Source organism: Macaca nemestrina, chromosome 1 (assembly GCF_043159975.1).
Source record: "Macaca nemestrina isolate mMacNem1 chromosome 1, mMacNem.hap1, whole genome shotgun sequence".
Lineage (NCBI taxonomy): Eukaryota > Metazoa > Chordata > Mammalia > Primates > Cercopithecidae > Macaca > Macaca nemestrina.
The window spans coordinates 68,117,688-68,142,064 of record NC_092125.1 but is presented as its reverse complement, the minus strand read 5'-3'; the positions used below and the strand labels follow the sequence as shown (position 1 = coordinate 68,142,064).

The 24,377-nt window shown below is 37.2% G+C and overlaps 1 protein-coding gene across 11 annotated transcripts in view; it reads right to left on the bottom strand.

Annotated features, from left to right (window-relative positions):
* The window catches only part of LOC105484909 (synaptotagmin 14), a 235,512-nt gene extending 212,375 nt beyond the window's left edge, over positions 1-23,137 (bottom strand). For 2 of the 11 annotated variants that reach the window (XM_071079813.1, XM_011747012.3), the window contains exons 1-3: positions 23,001-23,064; positions 8,580-8,627; positions 8,073-8,277 (exon numbers count right to left, since the gene is read on the bottom strand). Coding sequence is in view for 3 of the 11 variants with exons in the window: in XM_011747011.3 (XP_011745313.1) it covers positions 8,580-8,627; positions 23,001-23,013 (61 nt within the window). In the remaining 8 variants the exon portion in view is untranslated. Of the gene's footprint in view, positions 1-8,072; positions 8,539-8,579; positions 8,628-23,000 lie in introns of those variants that run through there. The other 9 variants (XM_071079804.1, XM_011747020.2, XM_011747014.3 and 6 more) reach the window with 9 other exon arrangements.
* Positions 23,138-24,377: the final 1,240 nt, after the last annotated feature.

Here is a 24,377-nt window from a genome sequence, read left to right as displayed (position 1 = left end):
CTCTTTCTACTAAATACTAGCTCTAATAAATACACAAAAAAAGAAAAGTTACTTTATTGTTCTACTACTCTGGACAATTAGAACTATAAAAGGCTTGAAAGTCAAGTTTGGTCACTAAGCAAGAAATCTGTACCTATCCCAGCCCCTAAAAAGTCAGAATATAGTTCTACACCTTCACGAATTCTACATGAAAAATTGTCACCTACAGTTCAGACACTTTTCTACTATGTTCCCAAAAGAAATAACTAAACCACCACCAAAAGAGGGAAGAGCCCACGATGCACTTCAGGGGAAAGAGAAAGAAATAATAAATCTGTCTACCCAGCAAAAAGGGAGAATCCAAGGCTGTAGACAGTAAAATATAAACACCTAACTGGATTTCCATTTGTCCACAAAGCGATATCAGCCAACTCAAAGGAAAAGAATAGCACATGCAAAAACATTCCCTTGATTGCCAGAGGTTTGGAAAAGCAGCATCAAGTTCAGCCTCTCCCCTAGCTCTAGTAACTGTAATCTACCTATTGTCTCCAAATTTTCATCTCTCACACCTTATACTCTCTTATAAGTGTATCACTCTAAAACAGTTGTGTATCAGGACAAGAAACTATCAGAATTGAACAGATATAGGATATCTATTGTAGCCCCATAATTTGTAAACCTACCACTACCATGCACATCCTATGTCAACAATCATACAAGGCTTTGCCCTCAGATGAGTTACAACTACTCACCTTAAGATGTTAATTGATGAGGTTTAAGTTATTATTTCAGATCATATTTGAAAGAAATTGTAAAGGCCACCTAGACTAGTGATGAGCAGCATTCAAAAAACCACATGTGGCCAACCTAGCTTCAAGACAGTCTTTGATTCAAATGGGAGAAAAGACTGGAAAGTTGTTTTTTGCTACTATTTCTCAAGTATGCTCAGATATTTATATTTTAGTGGTTTAAATAAGTGACTTCCTTGTAGTCAAGGAAAAACATTGAAGGTAATAAATTTAAATATTCTATACATCTTCCCAATTGACTCAGTAATTTTTATTTTCAATGTTTAAAAAAAGGCATATATTTATTTTTCCTAAATTGAAAAAACAAAGTTAACCACTGATCATCTCCTATTCTCTAATCACTACAGAGACTTTTTTCTACAATTTCCAAAAACAGATTGTCATTCATACTGGGATATTACATGTTGATTTGTGAATATCCAATAAAGTAATGCCATAAAGATAGATTTAGTATATAAAAATACTAACAGGCCAGGACAATAGAGAGTCCTGTGCCATAAAACTACAAACTACCCTCCAGGTTAATATGACTTGAACATATTAACATACATTAGTATATACATTCACCTGTCTCAGGCATATCATTATTTTAATTTAGGTTCATAAAGACATAAAAAATCTAAAGTAGTAAATATCAAAGGAATAGAATTTCAGGTAATGGAAACTTTTGCATAAAAAGAGGAGCTGGTAAGAATAAAACACGCTATGTAAGCAGATGCTTTTTTTTATTGAGATAAAACACATATGCCACAAAATTCACCAAAGTGCATAATTCAGTGTTCTGTAATATATTCAAAGAGTTGTGCAATCACTATCTAATTTCAGAATATTTTCATCACTCCCCAGAAAAACCCATACCTATTAGTAGTAGCTCCCTATTCTCCCCTCCCCTAGCCCTGGCAACTACTAATCTATATTCTGTCTCTATAGATTTGTCTATTCTGGACATTTCATATGAATGAAAGCCTATACATATGATATGTGGCTTTCTGTGTCTGGTTTCTTTCACTGTTTGCAAGGTTCATCAATGCTGTAGCTTGTATCAATAATTCATTTCTTCTGGTGGATGAATAATATTCCATTGTGCCAATATGCCACATTTATTTAATTCATTCATCAGTTGATAGATATTTAGGTTGTTTCCCTTTCTTTTTGGCTATTAAGAATACAGTTGCTAGGCCAGGTGTGGTGGCTCATGCCTATAATCTCAGCACTTTGGGAGGCCAAGGCAGGAAGATCAAGAGATCAAGCGATCGAGACCAGCCTGGCCAATGTGGTGAAACCCCGTCTCTACTAAAAATACAAAAAATTAGCTGGGTGTGGTGGCACACACCTGTAGTACCAGCTACTCAGAAGGTTGAGGCATGAGAATCGCTTCAACCCAGGAGGCGGAGGTTGCAGTGAGCTGAGATCATGCCACTGCACTCCTGCCTGGGCGACAGAATGAGACTCTGTCTCAAAGAAAAAAAATTTAAAAAAAGAATAACCTTGCTATGAATATTCATCTACAAATTTTTGTATAAACATATGTTTTCAATTTTCTTGGGTATAGGCCTGGGTTATATGGTAACTCTATGTCTTTTTTTTTTTTTTTTTTTTTTTTTTTTTAGGAACTTTGTAATTGTTTTCTAACGTTGCTGTACCATTTTACATTCCCAGCTATAGATGGGAGTTTCAATTCCTCCACATCCTTGCCAACACTTGTTATTGTCCATTTTTAAGATCATGCTTAGTCAAGCAGTTGGAAGAGGAATATAGAGTATCCTTTTAGTTCTATTTTGTTTATTTTCCCGAAGAAGCTGCCAAAGAAATAAAAAGTATAACTAGAAAAGATTAAAAAACTGTTATTATTTGCAGATGATATGTTTACTGAGAAAACCCAAAATATCTATGGAAATAGTTAAATAGTTTAGCAATATGGCCACATATAACACTAATTTAGAGAAGTTTATTGCATTTTTATTAACAAATTTCATTTACTATAGCAACAAATAATATATCTAAACATAAATCTAAAAAAATGCAAGATCATTACAGATGAATTTTCAAAACCTTACTGAAAGGTATTAAACAAATGTAAAGATACACCATGTTCAAGAATAAGATATCTCAGTATTTTAAAGATATCATCTCCACATAGATCTAGAGATTCAATGTAATCCCTATTAAAATTCCAAAAAGGCTTTTTAAAGAACTTGACAAGCTGATTCTAAACTTTATATGGAAAATCAAAGGCCCAGAAATAGTTACTACATTACTGAAGAAGAAAAGTAAGAAGAATTTGTACTACTAGATAACAAGAATCACAACACTTTAATAATTAAGATAGTGACGTACTGTTAGGGAATAGGTAAACTGATTAACAGAACAGAAACAGACCAACTTGATAAAAACTCGACAGAGGTAGCAGAGGTGGCACTGCAGATCAGTGGGAAATGTTTGGAATACTTAGTAAATTATGCTGGAACTACTACTTAACCAATAAAAACTGAAATTAGGTTCTTAACCATATAAAAATCAATTTCAGATGGATTAATAACATAAATATAAAAAGCAAGACTAAACCTCTTAAAGTAATAGAATTGCTATCATCTTAGGGGTAAGGAAGGATTTCCCCACAACATCTCAAAAAGCACTAGAAAGACAGAGAGAAAGAAGGAAGGAGGGGGAGAAAGAGAAAAGAATGAAAAGAAAAAATATTAAGAAGTTAGACTAAATTAACATTAAAATTTTTGTTCATGAACATACCATCAACACTTTCGAGTATTTGAAAAAAATGGAATCTGCCTAATTCCATGCCTCCCAGTTTTACCTCCCCCAAACTGTACAAAACAAGAAAGAAAAAGTAAATCTACAGGCTGGGCGGGGTGGCTCACGCCTGTAATCCCAGCACATTGGGAGGCTGAAGTGGGTGAACCACCTGAGGTAAGGAGTTCAAGACAAGCCTGGCCAACATGGTGAAACCCAGTCTCTACTACAAATACAAAAATTAGCTGGGCATGGTGGTGCATGCCTGTAATCCCAGTTGCTTGGGAGGCTGAGGCAGGAGAATCGCCTGAACCCAGGAGGTGGAGACTGCAGTAAGCTGAGATCGCGCCATTGCACTCCAGCCTGGATGACAAGAGCAAGACTCTGTCTCACATATAAAAACTATATCCTCAGAATCATCTGAATACAGAGAATGCTAATATCTCAAAATAAACGCGAGTAAAAACAGAAAACTTACCAAATCATAAGGTGCAATGTCTCATGATCCCACCCCACCCAAGCAAAACAGAAAGGTTTTGGTGTAGACAAAGGAAGAGAAAAACTATCAGGAAGACAGAAGAAAGAAGACAGCAATGGGGGGCTAAAGTTAGAAAGGAAAGTCCATGTTAAATCTGAAAATACTAACAGCAGCAATAACAAAATTGAGTAGATGACAGCACAGCCTACAGGCAAGGAACTCTAAAAGTACATGTGAGTTACTTTCAGCATAACTTAGCATAAGTTACTTTCGAGCATAACTTAACGGGGTAGTTGGGCAGTCTTTGTACATAGCTTCTGCAGGAGGAAAAAAGGCAGAAGGGAAAAGGCCCTTCAGCAACTGGGTGGTGAAGGGAAAATGAAAAAAAAAGGGGGTAGGGTCCTAAGAGACAAAAGACAATCACAAAATCAGAGGATTCACAATCCCTTCCCTTCCAAAACAAAATACAACAAAACAAAACAACCCTATTACATATTTCCATATCAATCTCCCCTTCTACTTAGCCTTAAATTTTCTCACTGAAGTAACACCTTTAAGTTATATACCTACCTCTAGAAGAAATTTATCCACATGGTCACCATTAGCATATATAGAGCAGGTAAGACTATGGCAAGGTGAGCACTTTATATTAGGGTAGATTAATTGATAAAGGGCAGAATATAGGTTGCTGTACTTCTTGGGCTCACTGACTCACTAACATTTCCCAGCCTGTTTTGAAGTTACTATAGATGTAGCCCTGTGACTGAATTATTGACATGGGAATCTTAAAGAATGTACTTTGCTTCCAGGCCTATCCCACAAAAATCTCGTACACACGATCTTCCTTTCCCCTTTTTTCCCCCACACACTCCCTGCTTAATGAAGATGAATACACTAACCTCCAAAGCCATGTGCCAGAGCCACAAGCTAGGATCCTGGATCCCTGAATCACTGCTGAAGGAGTGCTATGTGGCAACTAGAAATACCCGATATAAACTTCACGAGAGAGAAATAAACCTCTATCCTGTTTGAGTCATTATTTGTTTGGGGTTTGTTTGGCGCAGCAGCTAACAGTACCTTGAGTAATACAATATGTTGACTATTTCCTAGGGAAGCAGAAAAATCTTCTATAGGGATATACGATACAGAAGATGTATACTTCAACACAGGGGGAAGAGTGGTAGCAGAAGAAAAATAAGAATGACAGAGAAATCAGAGTGGATTCTGAACCATGGTTAATGAGGAGTTGAGACAGGTGCTTACAATTTGAAAGAAGGGATATTTTTAAGATGAAAACTATATAAAAGGGAAATATAATTATGATATAATATGGCTTTACTGCAAACAATATTGATCATAAAAAAGTAAGTTCTGAAAACTGACTTAATCAAAATTGAAATACAACTTAGGGAAATGAGATTTGAAGAAATGCATGAGAGGGTAAGTTGGTTTCTATTTTCACAGGTCCAAAGATAGAAAGGAATTTTGAACCACAATGGATTACACCCAGAGTCTCACCCATACATTATGTAAGTGATTTAGATAATGAGACTTTTGAACTGATGATATTCAGATGACATTTCGGGCTCCGAGTTGATACTATAATGTCTTTGTAGATCAGGGTAAGATACTTTTATTTGAAGTATAATAAGAATCCACAGAAAAATTTCAACAAGCAAAGTGGTTGGCCTGATTTACATTTTTGAAAATCACTAATACTTACTGAAAGGAGATAAAAATGCAAGTAGGGAAACCAGTTAGAAAACTATGACAGTGATCTAGGCAAAAAAAGACAGAGAACTAGACTACAATGACAGCAGCAGGATGAAAAAAAAAGAGGATAAATTAAAAAATACACTTTGCAGGTAGAACTGATTGAACTTACTAATAAATTAAATGTGGACAATAATAATGAGGGAAATATAGGATGATTCCTAAGTTAGGAGTTGAGTAACTGGGTAGATGGTGCTATTTATTAGCTGAGATGGAGAAAACTGAGGAAGGTATAGGCTCAGGTAAGAAAATCAAGACTTGCATTTTAAACGTGTCAAGTTGTTGTTATAACAGATATCCAGATAGAAATATCAAGTAACTCATTTGATAAAAGATGAGGGAGCTCAGACAGCCAAGAGCTGGATTTACAAATTTATGTGGTATTTAAAGCAACAGAACTAGATAAAATCAAACAGAGTAAAAGATAGAAAAATGAAGTAAGCCCAGGACCAAACCCCTGGTATATGATATAATCAGAGGTCTGACGGGGAGAGAGGCTAGCAAAAGAGACAGAAACAGCCAAAGAGGTAAAAAGAAGTTGTGATGTCTGGCCGAGTGCGACTGCTCACACCTGTAATCCCAGAATTTGGGGAGGCCGAGGTGGGCAGATCATTTGAGGTCACGAGTTCAAGGCCAGCCTGGCCAACATGGTGAAACCCCATCTCTACTAAAAATAGAAAAATTAGCCGGGCATGGTGGTGTACGCCTGTAATCCCAGCTACTTGGGAGGCTGAGGCATGAGAATAGCTTGAACCCAGGAGGCAGAGGGTGCAGTGGGCCAAGATCATACCACTGCATTCCAGCCAGGGAGACAGAGTGAAAATCTGTCTTTAAAAAAGAAAAAGAAAAAAGGAGGTTGTGATGTCAGAGATGTCATTTCATTCGAATAATCACTGATACTAATTATAATTACTCTTCACAACTTTCATATGATCTACTCTATGGAAGTCTAGCATAAAACGCAAAAAGCTTTAGCCCAGAGCATTAATTCTAAAAATATTCAAATACTTATGAAAAATTTACTGTACTGAATGTTCAGAGGATAAACAGAGATTCAGATATTTTTCCATGTCATGGCTATGGTGTGAATAAATTTTTTTAATGCAGAATTAAATTTCTATAGATAATGGAAGACAGAGAAAAAGCTAGACTAATATAGAGAAATCTGGGCAAAGCATACTTTGAGAACTACCTGAACAGGAATAGAGACAGCAATAAAGAACAACAACCAAAAAAGCCATGATAAAAAAAGATATATTCACACTATCCTCTATCCTTATCTAATTTTCTCCATTGTAGCTTTCTGTTCCCTTTGTAGCCACAAAAGACCCTCTAAACCTTTTCATTTTCTTACTTCTAGCTGTCTCTATTCTTGTCTTGATTCTCTTTTCACCTGACCACACCTTTAATAGCTTTTGATTCCAACTGATCTTTACTGTCTTTTGCTATCCCATCAAATTAAAAGTTTTAAAAAGTTTTAGTGGGACTGGATAATAACTATAAAATTATTTTAAACATTTTTAGGAATTCTGGATTTATATAAATAGCAGAAGACTACAAATGTTTATGTGGAGAAATAAAACAATGCATAAATTTGTCTATCCCCTACCTCCACTTTAGTAAGAAGCACAAATCAACAATGGTTATAGCATGAGAATCACAATCCTAAATTTGAGATTTCACGAAACTGACTTCAATTTCCTCCTTTGTGGTACCAGAGGAAAGGTACATGGAAAAACTGTATTTTAATAAAGAAAGAAGATTTTTAAATGAACAGCAATTGCATGCAATGACTCACAGATAAACTAGTACGACCATGTCAATAATAGTGACATAAATTCACCTAAAAAGGATTAAAATGTTTTTAAAGTCTAAAGAACTTGAGGCCTTTCAGAGCTGTTGAAGACTTACTGAAAATATGCTGACATTTTCCTGCCATGCCTCTAATACCCAGGTATGAGTGTCAAATAATGACACTGCTCCAAACTTCCTTAAAGTGAAATATTAGGGATGGGAGGAGTGCTGTTAGTTGGCTAGACTCAGGAGGGCCAAGTGAGTTTGAAGAGAGATGCAAGAAAAGAAAGTGCCCCAAGTTTAAAAAGAGCCAAGAGTAGTAAATTTATGAGGATTTCTTCCCCTGACCTCCCCAGGAATATCTTTTCTTCATACCATTTCACAGATTTGTGATTACTTATAAGAAGTTGTGAGGATTCCCAAGGTTCTCCTGATTCTTCCAAATCTAGAGAATACCTGATTCCTTGCCTCCCACCTAGTAACTGAATTACCTTTCCTGGGGCCACTTTGTTGAACCACCCAGTTGTCAGGTGGCTCCTTCTAAGGAAGCATAGACAGTTGTTGGTGTCAAAGGATGTTGTGGTCTTTGGATATGTTCCCGATTTGAATTTCAACCAACTCCTCACATCTCTCTGATGGGGTACAGTAATAGAACAGAAGTCAATGGGAGATCAGCATGCACTCAGATTCCAGATTCTGAAAGGGAACAAAAATCAAACCCTCCATTCTTTGCCTCTTCACCATGTCTAATAACCAATATGCTAGAAACCAGGCAGGCTCTATCAGCCCATCAAAACTAAATATAAAGCAACAACTCTCAATAATCACATAATAAGTAATATGCACTTTATGAATGCTTAAGTCTATAAGACAAATGTTAATATTTACTAAAATTTACACTTTATAAATACAAATTATACGCCATCCTACTAAAATCTATTATACACTTTGAAAGTATTCAGTTAGTATTTAAACAGCCATGCAGAGCAGTGACTTACCTTTTCTAATACAGATAAGTTCATGTACTCCACAGGTTCTCTCTCCACCTGTTAAAAAAAGTTTATGGGAAGTTAAGAACAAAGAAAGTAGCGTGAATTTGACTGTTACAAAGAATCATTTTAAATTAGCACCTAAAAGTGACCTCAGAAAAAGTTTCCCTAACTCGTCTCTTTATACTTAACTAAATGAATATGATAGCCTGATAACAGAATTTTCTGGAACAACCCAGAAATTAGGTCTTAGGAAGTCTCGGAATGAAGACACTTCATTCAAGTATGTGATTCTGAATGGCAAGCTTCCCAACCGCAGAAATCACACCACCATTTCCCAAGCATCTCTTCACATCGTCTAGAAGGAAACACTCTAAGAGAGGACCCACTTTTGTATCTGAGCCTTAACATACACAAGTAAGTTACTGAAAGGTCAATCCTCTAAAGTTACTATTTATATTTTATCATATATGCTCATATTATATATTCTCCAACAACCCACTATTATAAATTTGTAAAACAAATTTAACAGTATGATGATAAAAACAAATTTAACTTTAAAAATTACTTTGATTATTCTTTTTTGGAAAGAGTCTTTTGTAATGTTTCTTTTTTAAAAAATCTCTACTTATTGGGCCAAAAACCAAAAATACAGAAAAGTGCACAAATGTATAAAACTTTCATGTAATTATCACAAAGTAAGCACCTGAGTTGCTACAAACCAAGTCAAGAACCAGAACTTTGCTGGCATTCCAGGAGCCCCTTTAACTCATCTTCCTAGGCACTACTTTGTGCTCCAGAAGTACCTAATCTTCTCAGTGCTATCACCACAGCTTGGTTTTGTCTGCTTAGAAAATTTAAACAAGTGGAATTGTTAAGTGGGCATTTTTGAGTCCTACTTCTTTCAATATTAGGTTTGTAAGATCAAACTATTTTATTGCTTGTAGTTGTGGCTCATTCCTTTTCATTTCTGTATATAATTCCATTGTGTATAAATATACATATATACACATATATTCATGCATACATACGTATAAATTTCAATTCTACCATTCATAAACATTTGAATTGATTTGGGTTTGCTGTGACTCATTTTGCTATGAACCTTTTTATATAATACATGTCTCTTTGTTTCCCACACGCATGCTGTGCGTGCGTGTCTTCTAAATGTATTTCGAGGAGAACAGCTGGGTTTATGGGGCAAATGTATGTTTAACTTTAGAAGATAATGGCAAATGGTGGAAAGAGATAAAGAAAATGTGGTAAATATATGCGGTGGAATACTATGCAGTCTAAAAGAACAAGGAAATTCTGTCATGTGCAACAATATGGATGAACCCAGAGGACATTATGCCAAGTGAAAGAAAGCAGACACGGAAGGACAAATACTGCATGATCTCACTTGTATGTAGAATCTACAAAAGTCAAATTCACAGATGTAGAGTAGAATGGTAGTTACCAGAGGTGGGAGAGAGAAGGGAATGGAGAGGGGCAGGACAGGAAATGGGGAGATACTGCAAAGGGTACAAAGTTTCAGATAGACGAGGAGTTCTAGAGATTTACCGCATAGCATGGTCACTACAGTCATTAATAATGTGTTGTATATGTCAAAATTTCTAAAAGAATAGACCTTAAATGTTCTCACTACAAAAAAGGTGAAGTGACTGATATGTTAATTAGCTTGATTTAATCATTCCACAATGTATACATATATCAAAACATCACACTGTACCCCATAAACACATACTTTGAATATTCTAATTTATTATAAGAGTAATTTTATCTATTAGTTACTACTATATAGATCTATTTCCTTCACTCAGAAGCATGTCACCACTTTAATGTAAGCTGAATAAAACTTTGTAGTGTTCTGTATATGTATGACCTTATAATTATTGTGAATTACTTTTAGTCTTTCCATAATGAAAATATTAAATAATTTAATCATTTCAGTTTAGCACAGAAGCTTTTAAAAACAGCTTGGATATAAGAAACAGAAATATCCTACAGCAATAACATGAGAAGTAAAAACCATGATATCCACTAAAAAAAGTAGGTCGTCTGAGAAGCAAGCTAAAAAAACTAGAAAATAGTATTTCTATCACCAAAGTAGGTTAGATCTTCATTCTGACTTGGTTGTAACAATGGCATTGCTTCTTTATTATTAAAAATACAGAATAATCACTGATTATCAGGAAGATAGGCTTTGCAAGAAGAAACACCTAACTTAAAGCTATGGGGTTATAAAGGAATTATTCAGCAAAACCCCAGTGCAAAAAATAGAGTGTTAATTGGAATATTACCAGTGAACACAGATTACCTGCTGAAAGGCTGGAATGAAATATACCTATGTACTACAGTTCTTTCCAATTGAGGAGATGCTAGTCCAATGACTGGCTATTTACCGAATTATAACAAAAAGCTATTTTTGAAACATCAGAAGGGTCATGTAATAAAAATAACATAATTATAATGTATTAATATATTGAGGCCGATGATGTTTTCAGAGGTTACTTAGAAATATTCTCCATGCACATTAAGGCTCATTCTCTAGAAGTTACACACATAACTTAGTTTGAGTTACATAGTTAATTCATGTAAAAACGCTGTACTTTTTAAGGCCTGTAATTAGAACTAAACTCTCCCATGTATTTAATATAAATTGATTAGGTTTTACCACATACACCTAATCTTAACTGTACCAGCATTATTTTTACAAGGCTTAGTATGTACAGTAACAATAAAAACTACTACATTCTAAGACATTTCTCAAAACTGCAGAATGACAATGAAAGCCAATTCCCACTTTTAAAAGCATTCAATTTATCTATATCAAAGAACCTCATAAATTTTTCAAGTTACTCAAATAATCACTATATTTCATATTTACAGTCAATTAGCTGCCAAATTTGTCAAAGTACCCACAAAAGTCAAATAAGCAAATAAGACTATGCACGACCTTTCTTGATATTTGTCCCCTAAATTCTAACCAACAAATAAGACTTCACTGATGTACATGTGGAACTCAAAAGAAATCACTATTCTTATGAAAATGAACAGTGAACAGAAATACTAAGGATACATAATTTCCAGACAATAAAATAAAATTCAAGAAAACCCTGCTTTTAGAAATACAAAAGAAGAAATACAAAAAAGTCATATAAATTTATTACATTATTGGAAACTGAAATTCAGTGTCCCTTTTTTTTTTTTTTTTTTTTTTTTTTGAGATGGAGTCTCACTCTGTCACCAGGCTGGAGTACAGTGGCGCAATCTCAGCTCACTGCAACCTCCGCCTCCAGGTTCAAGCAATTCTCCTGCCTCAGCCTCCCAAGTAGCTGGGACTACAGGCACGTGCAAATGGTGCCTAATTTTTGTATTTTAAGTAGAGACAGGATTTCACTATGTTGCCCAGGATGGTCTTGATCTCTTGACCTCATGATCCACCTGCCTCAGCCTCCCAAAGTGCTGGGATTACAGGCGTGAGCCACCATGCCCAGCCTAGTGTTCCCTTTATCCCCAATCCTTCCTAAGACTGGGAGGAGTGTAAGGAAAAAATATGAATTCTCTAGGTTAAATGTAAATTTTTTAATGTATATGTCTGTTTGGAAGTCAAAGGCTTAAATACTTTTTCAGTTAGAGATAAGTTGAACTTTGTACAAATTTTATGTTTTATTTTGTCTTGAAAAGTAAATCTGAAAAGTTTCCAAAAGAAATGTTAAATTTGTAAGCAGGAGGCAAGAAAGACACTGTAGACATATCTTGATTTAGATGTGGTGGTAATCCAAAAAGTGGTATACTGCTTTTAACAGTGTAATGCACAAGAGGGAATGCTTATTTAGTCACTTAGCCCGTATCTTTGGAAAGAGATTAATCTTCCACTAAAAAAATCACCCCCAAAATGAACTCCTGTATAAACACAATTTTCCACACACCAAATTTAATTCAAGAAAATGAGTACTGAGACAACAGAACATAAGACACTAGAACTCAGAAACACATTTGTCTAGTTCATAATTTTATAGATAAATGGAGACCCCAAAAGTTAAAGTTGTTCAAGGTCACTAGTTAATTGTCAGGGGGAAAAAAAAAGAACATTATGTTTAATGCATTTTGGAAAGTTAATATTGATTTTTCTTCATTTTTATGAAAAAACTGAAAGTTATGAAATTGTTTTCCAATCCTTTAAGGTAATTTAAATAGAACTGCATAAAAACTATACTTGGAGATAATAGTAGCACTGCTTTTGAAATAATCATCTCAGCAACATGGAAAGGAGAAACAGATAGAAAATGACAAGCTTAGTCAAAGTTACCATCTTTTCCTTCAGGCAAACCCATGTAGGAGCAAAATGTAAACTGGCATAATCCTCTACAATTGGAATAAGAGGTATAAGAGAAAATAGATGTGTGTGGGCACACACGTATGCTGTGATTGTGTGCATGTGTTTGTGTATGAATATACATGTGAGTGTCACTGGAAACTGGAATTTTAAAAAAATAAACAAAAGGATCATTACAACATATGTACTTGCCCACATGTTTACAGAAGGAAAATATGTAGTTATATGACAGCCCCATCGAAATACATCCAGGTACAGGCATACCTCAGAGATATCAATGGGTTTGACTTCCAATCACTGCAATAAAGTGTATATCGCAATAAAACAAGTCACATAAACTTTTTGGTTTCCCAGTGCAAACAAAAGTTATGTTTACACTAGACTGTAGTCTATTAAGTGTGCAATATCATTGTGTCTTAAAAAATGTATGACCTTAATTTAAAAATAATTTATTGCAAAAAAAAAATAGTAATGATTGTCTAAACCTTCAGCAAGTCCTATCTTTTTGCTGGTGAAGGGTTTTGCCTTGATGTTGATGATTGTGGACCAATCAGGATGATGGCTGATGAAGGTTGGGGTGGTTGTAGCAATTTCTTAAAATTAGACAATGAAGCTTACCACATCGATGGAGTCTTCCTTTCATGGAAGATTTCTCTGTAGCATGCAATGCTGTTTGATAGCATTTTACCCACAATAGAACTTTAAAAACTGGAGTCAATCCTCTCAAACCCTACTGCTTTTTTTAATCAACTATGTGTATATAATATTCTAAACCCTTTGTCATTTCAACAATGTTCATAGCAGCTTCACCAGTAGATTTCATCTCAGGAAACCACTCTGTTCATCCATATAAGCACCTCCTCATCCATTCAAGTTTTATCATGAGATTTCAGGAATTTAGTCACATATTCAGGCTCCACTTCTAATTCTAGTTCTCTTGCTAGTTTCACCTCATCTGTAGTGGCTTCCCCTACTTAAGTCTTGAGCCTCTCAAACTCATCCATGATAGTTGGAATCAACTTCTTCCAAACTCCTATTAATGTTGATATTTTGGCCTCCGCAAACGAATCACAAATGTTCCTAATGGCATCTAGAATGATTAATCCTTTCCAGAAAGTTTTCAATTTACTTTGCCAGGTCCATCAAAGGAATCACTATCTATGGCAGCTATAGCCTTACACAATATATTTCCTAAATAATAAAGCTTGAAAGTCTTAACTAATCCTTGATTCATGAGCTACAGAATAAATATTATATTAGCAGGCATGAAAACAACATTCATCTCCTTGTACGTCTCCATTAGAGCTCCTGGGTGAGCAGATGCCTTGTCAAAGAGCAGTAACATTTTGAAAGGAATCTTTTTTCTGAGCAGTAGGACTCAACAGCAGACTCAAAATATTCAATAAACCATGCTGTAAACAGATGTTCTATCATCTAAAACCCCCAAAATTTAGGCTTTGTTGTTCTACTTGTAGAGCACACAGAATACATTTAGCATCCTTCTTAAGACCCCAAGGACTTTCAGAATCGTCAATGGGCACTGGCTTCCACTTAAAGTCACCAGATGCATCAGCCCCTAACAAGAGAGTCAGCCTGTCCTTTGAAGCTTTGAAGCCAGGCACTGACTTCTCCTCTCTAGCTATGAAACTCTTCGATGGCATCCTCTTCTAATAGAAGGCTGTTTCACCTACAATGAAAATCTGTTGTTTAGTGTAGCCACCTTCATCAATGATCTCAGCTAGATCTTATAGATAACCTGCTACAGCTTCTCCATCAGCACTTGCTGCTTCACTTCATACTTTTATGTTATGGAGATAGCTTCTTTCTAAACCTTATGAACTAACCTCTGCTGGCTTCCAACTTTTCTTCTGCAGCTTCTTCACTTTCTCAGCATTCACAGAATTGAAGAGAGTGAGGGCCTTACTCTGAATTAGGCTTTGGCTTTAGGGAATGTTGTGGCTGGTTTGATCTATCATCCAGACCACTCAAACTTCTCCATATCAGCAATAAGCCTGTTAAGTCTTCCTGTCACTCATGTGTTCACTACAGCAGGTAGCACTGTTAATTTCCTTCAAGAACTTTTTCTTTGCATTCACAACTTCACCTACTGGCACAAAAGGCCTAGCTTTTGGCCAGTCTCAGCTTTTAACATGCCTTTCTCACTGGGATTAATCATTTCTAGCTTTTGATTTAAAGTGAGAGACATGTGACTCGTCCTTTCACTCAACGTTTGTAGGGTTATTAATTGTTGTGTCTCAGGGAATAGGGAAGCCTGAGGAAAGGAAGAGACTGAGGGAATAACTGGTTGGAGGAACAATCAGAACACACACAACATTTATCAACTAAGTTTGCCATCTTATATTGGCATGGCTCGTAGCGCCCAAAACCAATTACAACAGTAGCATCAAAGATCACTGATCACAGATCACCATAACAAATATAATAATAATGAAAAAGTTTCAAATATTACAAGAATTACCAAAACGTGACACAGAGACACAAGGTGAGCACATGCTGTTGAAAAAATTGTGCCAATAGATTCGTTCAACACAGAGTTGCCACAAACTTTCAATTTGTAAAAAATGCAAATTTGTGAATTTACAATAAAATGAAGCGCAATTTTGTATACCTGCACACAAACATGGAATTAAACCCCCAAATTTATTTCCTTTAAAATGGATCTAAGAGTCCTTTTCAAAATCAACTATTTTGTCTACCATGTTTATTCTGACCATTAGCCTAAATCACCACAATTTACAGGTTCTACTTATTTCTTCTTGGTCAAACACTGAAAGGCTACCTTAGAAATATTTTAAATTCTATCTCATCTAAAGATTCTTCTCCAAAGCACATGCATCAGTCAGAGCCTTTAAATGATCACCTAACTTACAATTATAAACTCTTTTATAGCTAATCCTTATGCAGACACCTATACTGCACATCATAAGCATGAAACTACTAATGTTACCAACCCCCAACCAACTTAATCCACTTAGACCATAGTCACTAACCTCTAGACATCTTTTAGTTTTGTCCCTAATTAGACCATTCAAGGAATAATACCAATTTTGGTCACCAATTTAAAACACAGGGTTACATAAAGATCACTGCTTCTGAATTGAGTCAGACTTCAATTCTAAAGTCAGCATCACCTAGTACTGTCTTTGCAAACCTGTGCTTGTTACTTAATCTTTGGAGTAAGCAAAAATAATAGCTAAAGTAATTTATAAAATAGTAATAATAACCTCAGGACAGAAAATAGCTTTCATCTTGTATACTAATTCTGATGGATTGGTAGTAGCTGCTAGAGTAGGGGTGGAGGGTAGTGTTGCCAAGGATTCGGAAACCAAGTCCACAACTGGCAGGAAAAAAGATGTCTTAATAAAAGAGATGTCTGCTGCAGACAACAGAGGGAGAAGTGGTGCTATTCATGACTGAGAAAATGAATATATGTTGCCTGGCCCGTGGCAAGCACCCAAAGAAAGGTAATTCCCTTGCATTCTTCACCAAGTAGAATATAAAAATCAAAGAAATTCAGGCTTTGGAGATGTTTTCTTCTTTTCTACAGTTATCATTGAATGTCAGACATTCTCCCATGTAAATATTCCAAAATAAATGTTAACTTTCTCATACTTCTTAACCTGTCCTCTTTTTTGAATTTTTTCTTTAAAAAAGAGGGGGAAAAAACCTTCAGCCTTCCAACCCTCTGGGAGTTATCCTCCCAAATTGGAATTCCTTTACTTTTTGCTGTTGCTATGCAACTACTGTAGAGTTAAAATAGTCTGAAAAAGTCAAGTCCTTTCTATACTTTTACAAACTCATTTTATCTATGATACTCCTATTAAATAGCAGCCTACACTTTGAGACACATACTACCCCTCAAGCATCACATAAAATAAACTAGATCTTATTCACAACAATATCTTAGAGCACTTTATAATTTACAAAGCATGCTAAATATGATATCTCATTTGATCCATGTAAGTTCCTATGAATTTATTCAATAGTCTTTTCTAAGAGGTATAAATTTTATCCTATAAAATTAAATTTACTGTTCACAAATTAATCCATTTTTCCAACTTCTGAGCTACTTTTTAATCCAATTCATTTGGTCAATTATGCTTTTGACTGCTAGATACTCATTAACATAACACAATAAAACCTTAAGTATGTGCTCACAAAAAATTCTACTTAAGTGTATTTTCTAGTCAACAGAGAATAAAACTTTTTTTTTTACTTCTGCACCAAATCATTTTTTAAAGCTACTCATATGCATTACCGCATTAAGTTCAGAATACTGAAGATAATTTAATATTCATTAAAACTTCTACCTCATGATGGCTCAAAATAATATCTTGAATACCAATTCTAACATAGTCCTAAAAATGTGAAAATAAGAAATTGTTCTGAATACATGTGTGGCTCTTCGAAATTTGTTCGTAAATGCCCAATAACAGCTTCCTGAGTTGTCACTATTTCCCCCTTCTAAAAAAATGGCAAATCAAGTGTTCTAATTTGATAGGGTCCAATTAAGATACTACTATATAGACATACAAAATATGCATATAATCATTTTACTCAAAAGCGTGAAATGTTTTATTTATAGTAGTTTGTTCAGTCTTACATTATTCATATATAGGCACTTTCATATTAGGTAGTAATCGACTAGGATTTGGGGAAAAGAATAAAAGGATAAAGTCAGCTAAATGGAAATAAAATTCATGAAAACAATCTATTATACTACCACATATATACTATGCGCGAACATAATATTTGCAAATAAACTGATAATGCAAATAGTATTACTCAAATAACAAACTGTATAAATTAAGCCAGTGTATGGTTCTCTCTGCTTTCCCCATTGGCATGCACTGCTGCATTCTCCTTTTTTTTTTTTTTTTTTTGAGACAGAATCTCGCTCTGTTGCCCAGGTTGGAGTGCAGGGGCACGATCTTGGCTCACTGCAACCTCCGTCTCCAGGGTTTAGGTGATTCTCCTGCCTCGGCCTCCCCAGCAGCTGGGACTACAGGCGTGAGCCACTATACCCAGCTAAGTTTTGTATTTTCAGTAGAGACAAGGTTTCACCATGTTGGCCAGGCTGGTCTCAAACTCCTGACTTCAACTGATTCACCCACCTCGGCCTACCAAAGTGCACTGCTGCAACACAACCTTAAAACAACAAAAAATAAAATACCACTGTGTCTCTAATGTTCCCTAAGTGTTTCTAATTTTCTTAGGTGAGTTAGAAAAGTAACCTTGAATAAACTGTAAATTATTCAAAGTAAATCTACTGGGTTTTTTAACTGAGTATTTCAAATGGCTTTTGAAAGTCTAAATTTTGCCTTAGAAATCTTAGAGCCAAAAGAAACCTTAAAGAACATCTCAGTATTCTTCTCATTATTTTAAAAATACAATATATGTATGTAGCAAACTATAAGGTACATTATTAATAAAAAGCAAATGCACTATATACACTCACACATATATATACACACACACATAGATTCTCGCTAGTTTAACCTTATTCTACATTTTTAAAAAATGTTACCCAGAGAAGTTAAGTAGTTAAAGTTAGTATAGCAATGTAACAAGTGTTTATTTTTTACTTTGGCAAAACAGTTTGCAGAGTCTTCTGATATTCTTATGGAAGAGAAAGAAAAATGTCAACTGGATGAAGGAAGGAAGTTAGATCATTAAAGACCAGCCTTATCTTGAGGTTTTAAGAAACTCAGGTTTGCATTTTATAATACGAAGATAACTAGCACTACTTTGGAAAATGAATTGGAAGGAAACTTAACACTGGAAATAAGACTACTTAGGAAATTAATGCAAGTCTCTTAATGAGCGATATGGGCATAAACTAAAGTGAAGACACCAAGCAGCACAAACTGATTTGAATTGTAGACTTGGCAGGACTTCGTTATCAACAGGATGTGGGAGGTGAGCTGTAATACAAGGTTGGTGTCCAGGTTTTTAACTCAGATTCCTGGTTACTTAAAAATGCCACTCAGATGGTAAATCTGCACAGAGTGGGGGTAAATTTTGATGGAGGCTGGATTTGGTGGCTGTGATGACAACTTTGGGACATTCTGAATATACCAAGCTAAACATTTTGGATTGCTGAGGACAACCATGTGAAAGTATCTAGCTACTATTTGGAAATATAAGTCAGGAAAATTCTGTGTTAGAAATACGCTTCTGGGTAATGGCATAATTTATGATGACAATGTTCAGAATTCCATGAAACAATGCATAGAAACTTGGTTTCAGTTCATACAAAATACAATTGGCCCCCCATATCCACAGGTTCAGCACCTACGGATTTAACTAACCGTGCGTGGAAAACATAGGTAGGCCTACAGTGGTTGTAAGTGTACTGAATATGTACAGACTTTTTTTCTTGTCATTATCCCCTAAAGAACTATTTACATAGCATTTACATTACAGTAGGTAACAAGTAGACTGGAGATGATTTAAAGTATATGAGAGGATGTGCATAAGTTAGATGCAAATATTATGCCATACGATATAAAGACCTTGAGCATTCTCAAATTTTGGTATCTCCAGGGCACCTGGAACCAATCTCCCCCACAGTTACCAAGGGGAAACTGTATTCAGGTACCATACAAAACCTAAGGGGTACAAATGAATAAGACATTAACCTCTAGAAATTTACAGTCAGACAGGAAAAACAAACTTGTAAATAAGTGATTACAAAATTGTTCAATGTGTGCAATTACGGCAATGTGTATAAAGCAGACAATGGCAACAGGGTCAAGAATGGAAGCCACTAGAACATTAGGTCAGGTAGATTAAGAGAAGACTGAGAAATATGTAATCAAGAGAGGAGGAAATTTCAAATACAACAAAAAAGAGTCAACACTATCAGATTAACAGAGGCCAACACTAGAAGAATGAATATGCTGGATAGCAATTACATCACTTCATTGGCTAGGCTACAACAATGATTCCCAATCTGGTATTGCCAGACCACTGGGCCAACAGTAAGGATGTATAACTATTCTCAATATTTCAAAATGCCTTTTAAAAATTGTAACTTTACCTAATATAGCCTAACTTCTTTACCGCTGACTGGAATTATGTTAGCTCAGTGTAGTAACTCTAGCATCTTTTATTTGTCTCTTTTATTTGTCACACATCTGACTGATGAAAGGAGGAAATTAATGATTACTTAGTAGAAATAATTTTGTGTTATAAAATAGCAGGTTTACACAGAGAAGGAAATAAAAACAATCCTTAGTACTTAAAAGTCTAGACTCGGGCTAAAACACTGGGCCATAGCTAATAAGAGTATGCTTAACAGATATTAATGAACTGTTCAGTTCAAAACATTGGTTAGCTAAGTAAAGGGTTGCAGGCACATGCCTTGAGAGTAGTCCAGCTAAAAGAGACTGTGGTTTTAGTTGATTACAGCCTTGCTCTGTGCCAACATGAAGCTCCAAAAAACCTATTCTAATGTTAAACTATATTAATAGGATTACACACAAGTGAAGGAGTGGTATAACAGTTTTAATGTATGCTATTCAATAGTATAACTGGAATGAAATGGCCCACTACGATATTCTAAATTTTAAAACATACAACTACAGATCATCCAGAGAAGGGAAGTGGATAATTTTATCTAGAAAACACTCTAGAGCTGTCTTCAAATGGCAGAAGGGATATCACAGAGAGAGAGAATAGTGGGCTTTTCATTGCTACAGAAAGCAAAACTAGGATGGGTAGACACACATTAGAGAATGTCAGATATTCGGCCAAATACAAAGACCTTATGAATATAAGAATTACTGCCAAAAATCGTGTTAGACCCATCATCATTGAACGTTTTTTTACAAAGGAAAGATGATCCATCTCTTAGCATTCACACTACACTGTAATTGCATGTTCAAAATTATCTGTCTCTCCGAATAGAACATGAACTCTTTGAGGGAAGGGTTATAGTCTTATTTATGTTTTGGCCTCATGGAATCCAGGAATGAACATTGTATACGGCTACTGTACAAAAAAAAAAAAAAGTCTATTGAATTAATAGGTGAATGAAGAAATTGAATGTTTTAAGAAACACTTCATTGAAAAAATGAGATGCCCTTTTGGGCCCCTAAATTTTTAAGATTTCCTTAGCACAGAGTCTCATGCAGAACTCATTCTACTCCATAACACAGCCTAGGGAGGGTGTGCATAATGAATCTATTTTACTATGTGATAAGGAGCACAGTTAGGCTAATTCGAACTGCCATCTTTATCTGAAGTGCTAATATTAATTACAGTTTCTTTGCCAAACTAGAAAAGATATAATTCCTGATCTTTGTATTATGAAACCTTAAGCAAATGCTTCAGTGTGAAAATATTTATGAGAGTATCTCAAACACAGAGGAATCTCTAGAATGTGAGGATTCAAAAAATCTTATTCTTTAAACATGTTAAGTAGTAGGCAGAGCAAAATCCCATCAGGTGACATGGAAAATTAACCAGTAACACTTAACCGCCAGAAGAAAGAAAGGAAGAACTAAGAAAAAAAGGAAAAAACTGAAAAGATTTTAAGAAATTACAAGTTATAGCATCATATCTGAATGGCATCTGGCTGAAGGATTTTCCTCATGTTCTGCTAAACCTTTCTACCTTCACAGCTTCACAAGAAACTCTACCACAAACTAGTTGGGAAAATAAAGTACACAACATAAATCAGTGGGTTTGGTTTCTTGATTTTTAACCTTTGGTGAAAGGACAGCCAGGGAAACAAACGTTGAAAGTACTGCTCCAGATAACAGGAATATCATAAATTATAGGTAGATCTTATTCCCACCATTTTAACTAAAGTAGACATTTGAAACTGTCTGAATGCGTGTCTTGCATATAATAGTACTCCCTCGCTTAAATAAATAAGATAAACGTAAACACATGGCTAAACTCTATTTTGGAGTCCACACGATCTGACAAAAAGCAGTCCCCAGAGATGCATACTACCAGTGATTGGTCACTTAGAAGGGAAACGCTTTAAAAAGTTTTACTTAGGAACACACATTCAATGTAGACAAATAATGATACAGCTATAGGCACCTTGCACAGCTGTACAGATTAATATACACGCACAGGGAAAATTTACAAATTACTTTCACTGTTTGAGTTAATCTAAGAGACAGGGCCTGGAAGATGTAATCTTTCACATAAACATCCTAGACGTGTGAAATTAATTTTCACAATATCTTCCTTAAAAACAAGGCAAAATATAGACACTGGGTCCCAGTTACATGTTTCTGGAACAAGAGAAAAATACACTTTCGTGTCAACTACCTAATCCAGGAACTTAATTTTTATTAAGCTGCTTTTCGAAATATGAGCATTGTTGGCACTGTAACACTTCATAGACTGATATTTGCAGGATTCTAAGAATGTGTGCTTGTTGTAAAGACGTATTTACTTCTTTTCACGGAGAAAAACAATTTTGAGTGTTGGGGAGGAACAAAACCACTTGAAGAGAAAATTAACCTAACCCCAAATTTCCTGGACACCCTACAACGGCAAACAGAAGGGGAATGACAGAGAGTGTAACCCAGCATCAGCCTGAGTGGGGACAGGGAAGGGTTAGAAAGGGAACAAAAAACTGGACTCTCAGTTTGGCAGAAAGGCGGGTATTGTGAAAGGATGGTTTGCCGCGGCGGGAGCCAGAGAAGAAGGTGCAGCCTGAGCCCCCCGTGGCCCCTCGCTCCTCCCAGCCCGTCCCGCGGGGTCTGTAAGGCCTCAGCCCGACCCCCACACCGCGCGGCCGGCAGGAGGCAGCGGCCCGGACGCTGTACCTGCCCGCCAGTCCGCTCTGCCCCGCGTGCGGCCGCCGGGAGGCCGGTGAAACTGCGAAGGCCGGGGCGAGCGAGCCAGTGGAGCCCGGCGTCCCAGCGGCGCCGCTCCGCCCACCTGCCTCCCGAGACGCGGCCGGGACCCCCGCGCCTCCTCAGCCGGCTCCAGCCCTCAGGAGACGGCCCCGTCAGCGCCTCGGCCTGCCGGCGCGCCTCCGAGCCCCCCGCCAGCTGGGCGGTCCCCATCCTCGCTCCCCGCTGTCAGCCTCCACTTACCTTCAATCGCCATGATGTGCTCGCCATGGACCGCACCAACTAGATGGCGGGGGCAGCGGGCGCGAGGGCGGGCGGAGGACACGCCGAGTCCGCCAGCGAGAGGGGCGGGGCCCGGCCCGGAGTCGCCCGGCTGCGCGGCCGCAAGGGGCGCCGCGGGCGGGGCGAGGGAGGGGCCCCGAGCACCGCGAGTGCGGGCCGCTGAAGAAATGGAACCTTCCCGGGGCCGCCGCCGCCGCCGCCGGCGGCACGTGACGCCACCCCGCCCCCACCCCACCCCATCCCACCCCACCCCACCGCCCCCACCGCGCCTCGCGCCTGGATTCGAAACAGGTGCCCGGCCCGGAGAGCCACGGGCCCGCGCCCGAGACCCGCCCGAGGCGCGCCGAGCACTTGTGGGGGCCCGGGCCCGAGCTTCCTGGAGCCGGGCGCCCGCCGGTTCCGTACTTGTAGCAAACGGAGTCGATGAAGGAGGCGAGTGGCAAATGATGTGGTCAGGACCAAGGACAGGTCTCCTTGGTTGAAAAGGATTCCACCCACTAACTCAGATTTGGTGATAGGAAGGTCTGTTTTGGTTTCGTGTGGTTTTATTTTGTTTTGTTTTGCCCGAATCAGCCACATACTTGTCTCAGATCTCCGCTGTGAAGTGGAGGAACAGCTAGTTCGCAAAAAGCAAAGAAGAGAGAGGAATCCTGAGCACAGCAGTTGTCTCTCTCTCTCGCTCTCTCACACACACACACACACCTGCACGCACCCACTTCACCCCTTAGCCTCGCTCTCGATAAGCCTTGCTGGCACACAGAGCTTGGTTTGCCTCTTGGAACTAAGAGTTGGAATTTGTCTACACACAGCAAACGCACATTTGAAGCCACACAAAAGTAGGGGTCAGACAGACGTTCTGACAAAGGACCTGGAAAGCATGTCACATGCAGGTTTTTAAAATTTGTAAACCTGTGAGCATTGTCAACAGTCCCAGGCCAACCCTGAGCACAACAACAATTGGCCACTTAGTTTTTACTTAAGATACTTGAACCGCTCAACCATTTACCCAACTCTCAACTTCGTTTAGTAATTTGAGGACCTGGACAATCAACAGCATAAACAACATTGAGAAATAGGGAGTTTAGTGATTCTCCCTTGTGGAGGAAATGCTAATTCCTAGAGCAAAATAGCTATATAGGGACTGACACAAAGAAGAAATATTTTACACTTATGTAAGTGAGGTTGGACTGTAAATCTAGAGCAGAAACTGTCTTCCATTGCTTTTATATAACCTCTCCCTCAGTCGCAGTTTATGCTCAATAGACATTCATCCTTTACCATTTTCGTTAGTTCAGTGAATATCTGTGGAGCCGGCACTGTGCTGAAATCTGGCTACAA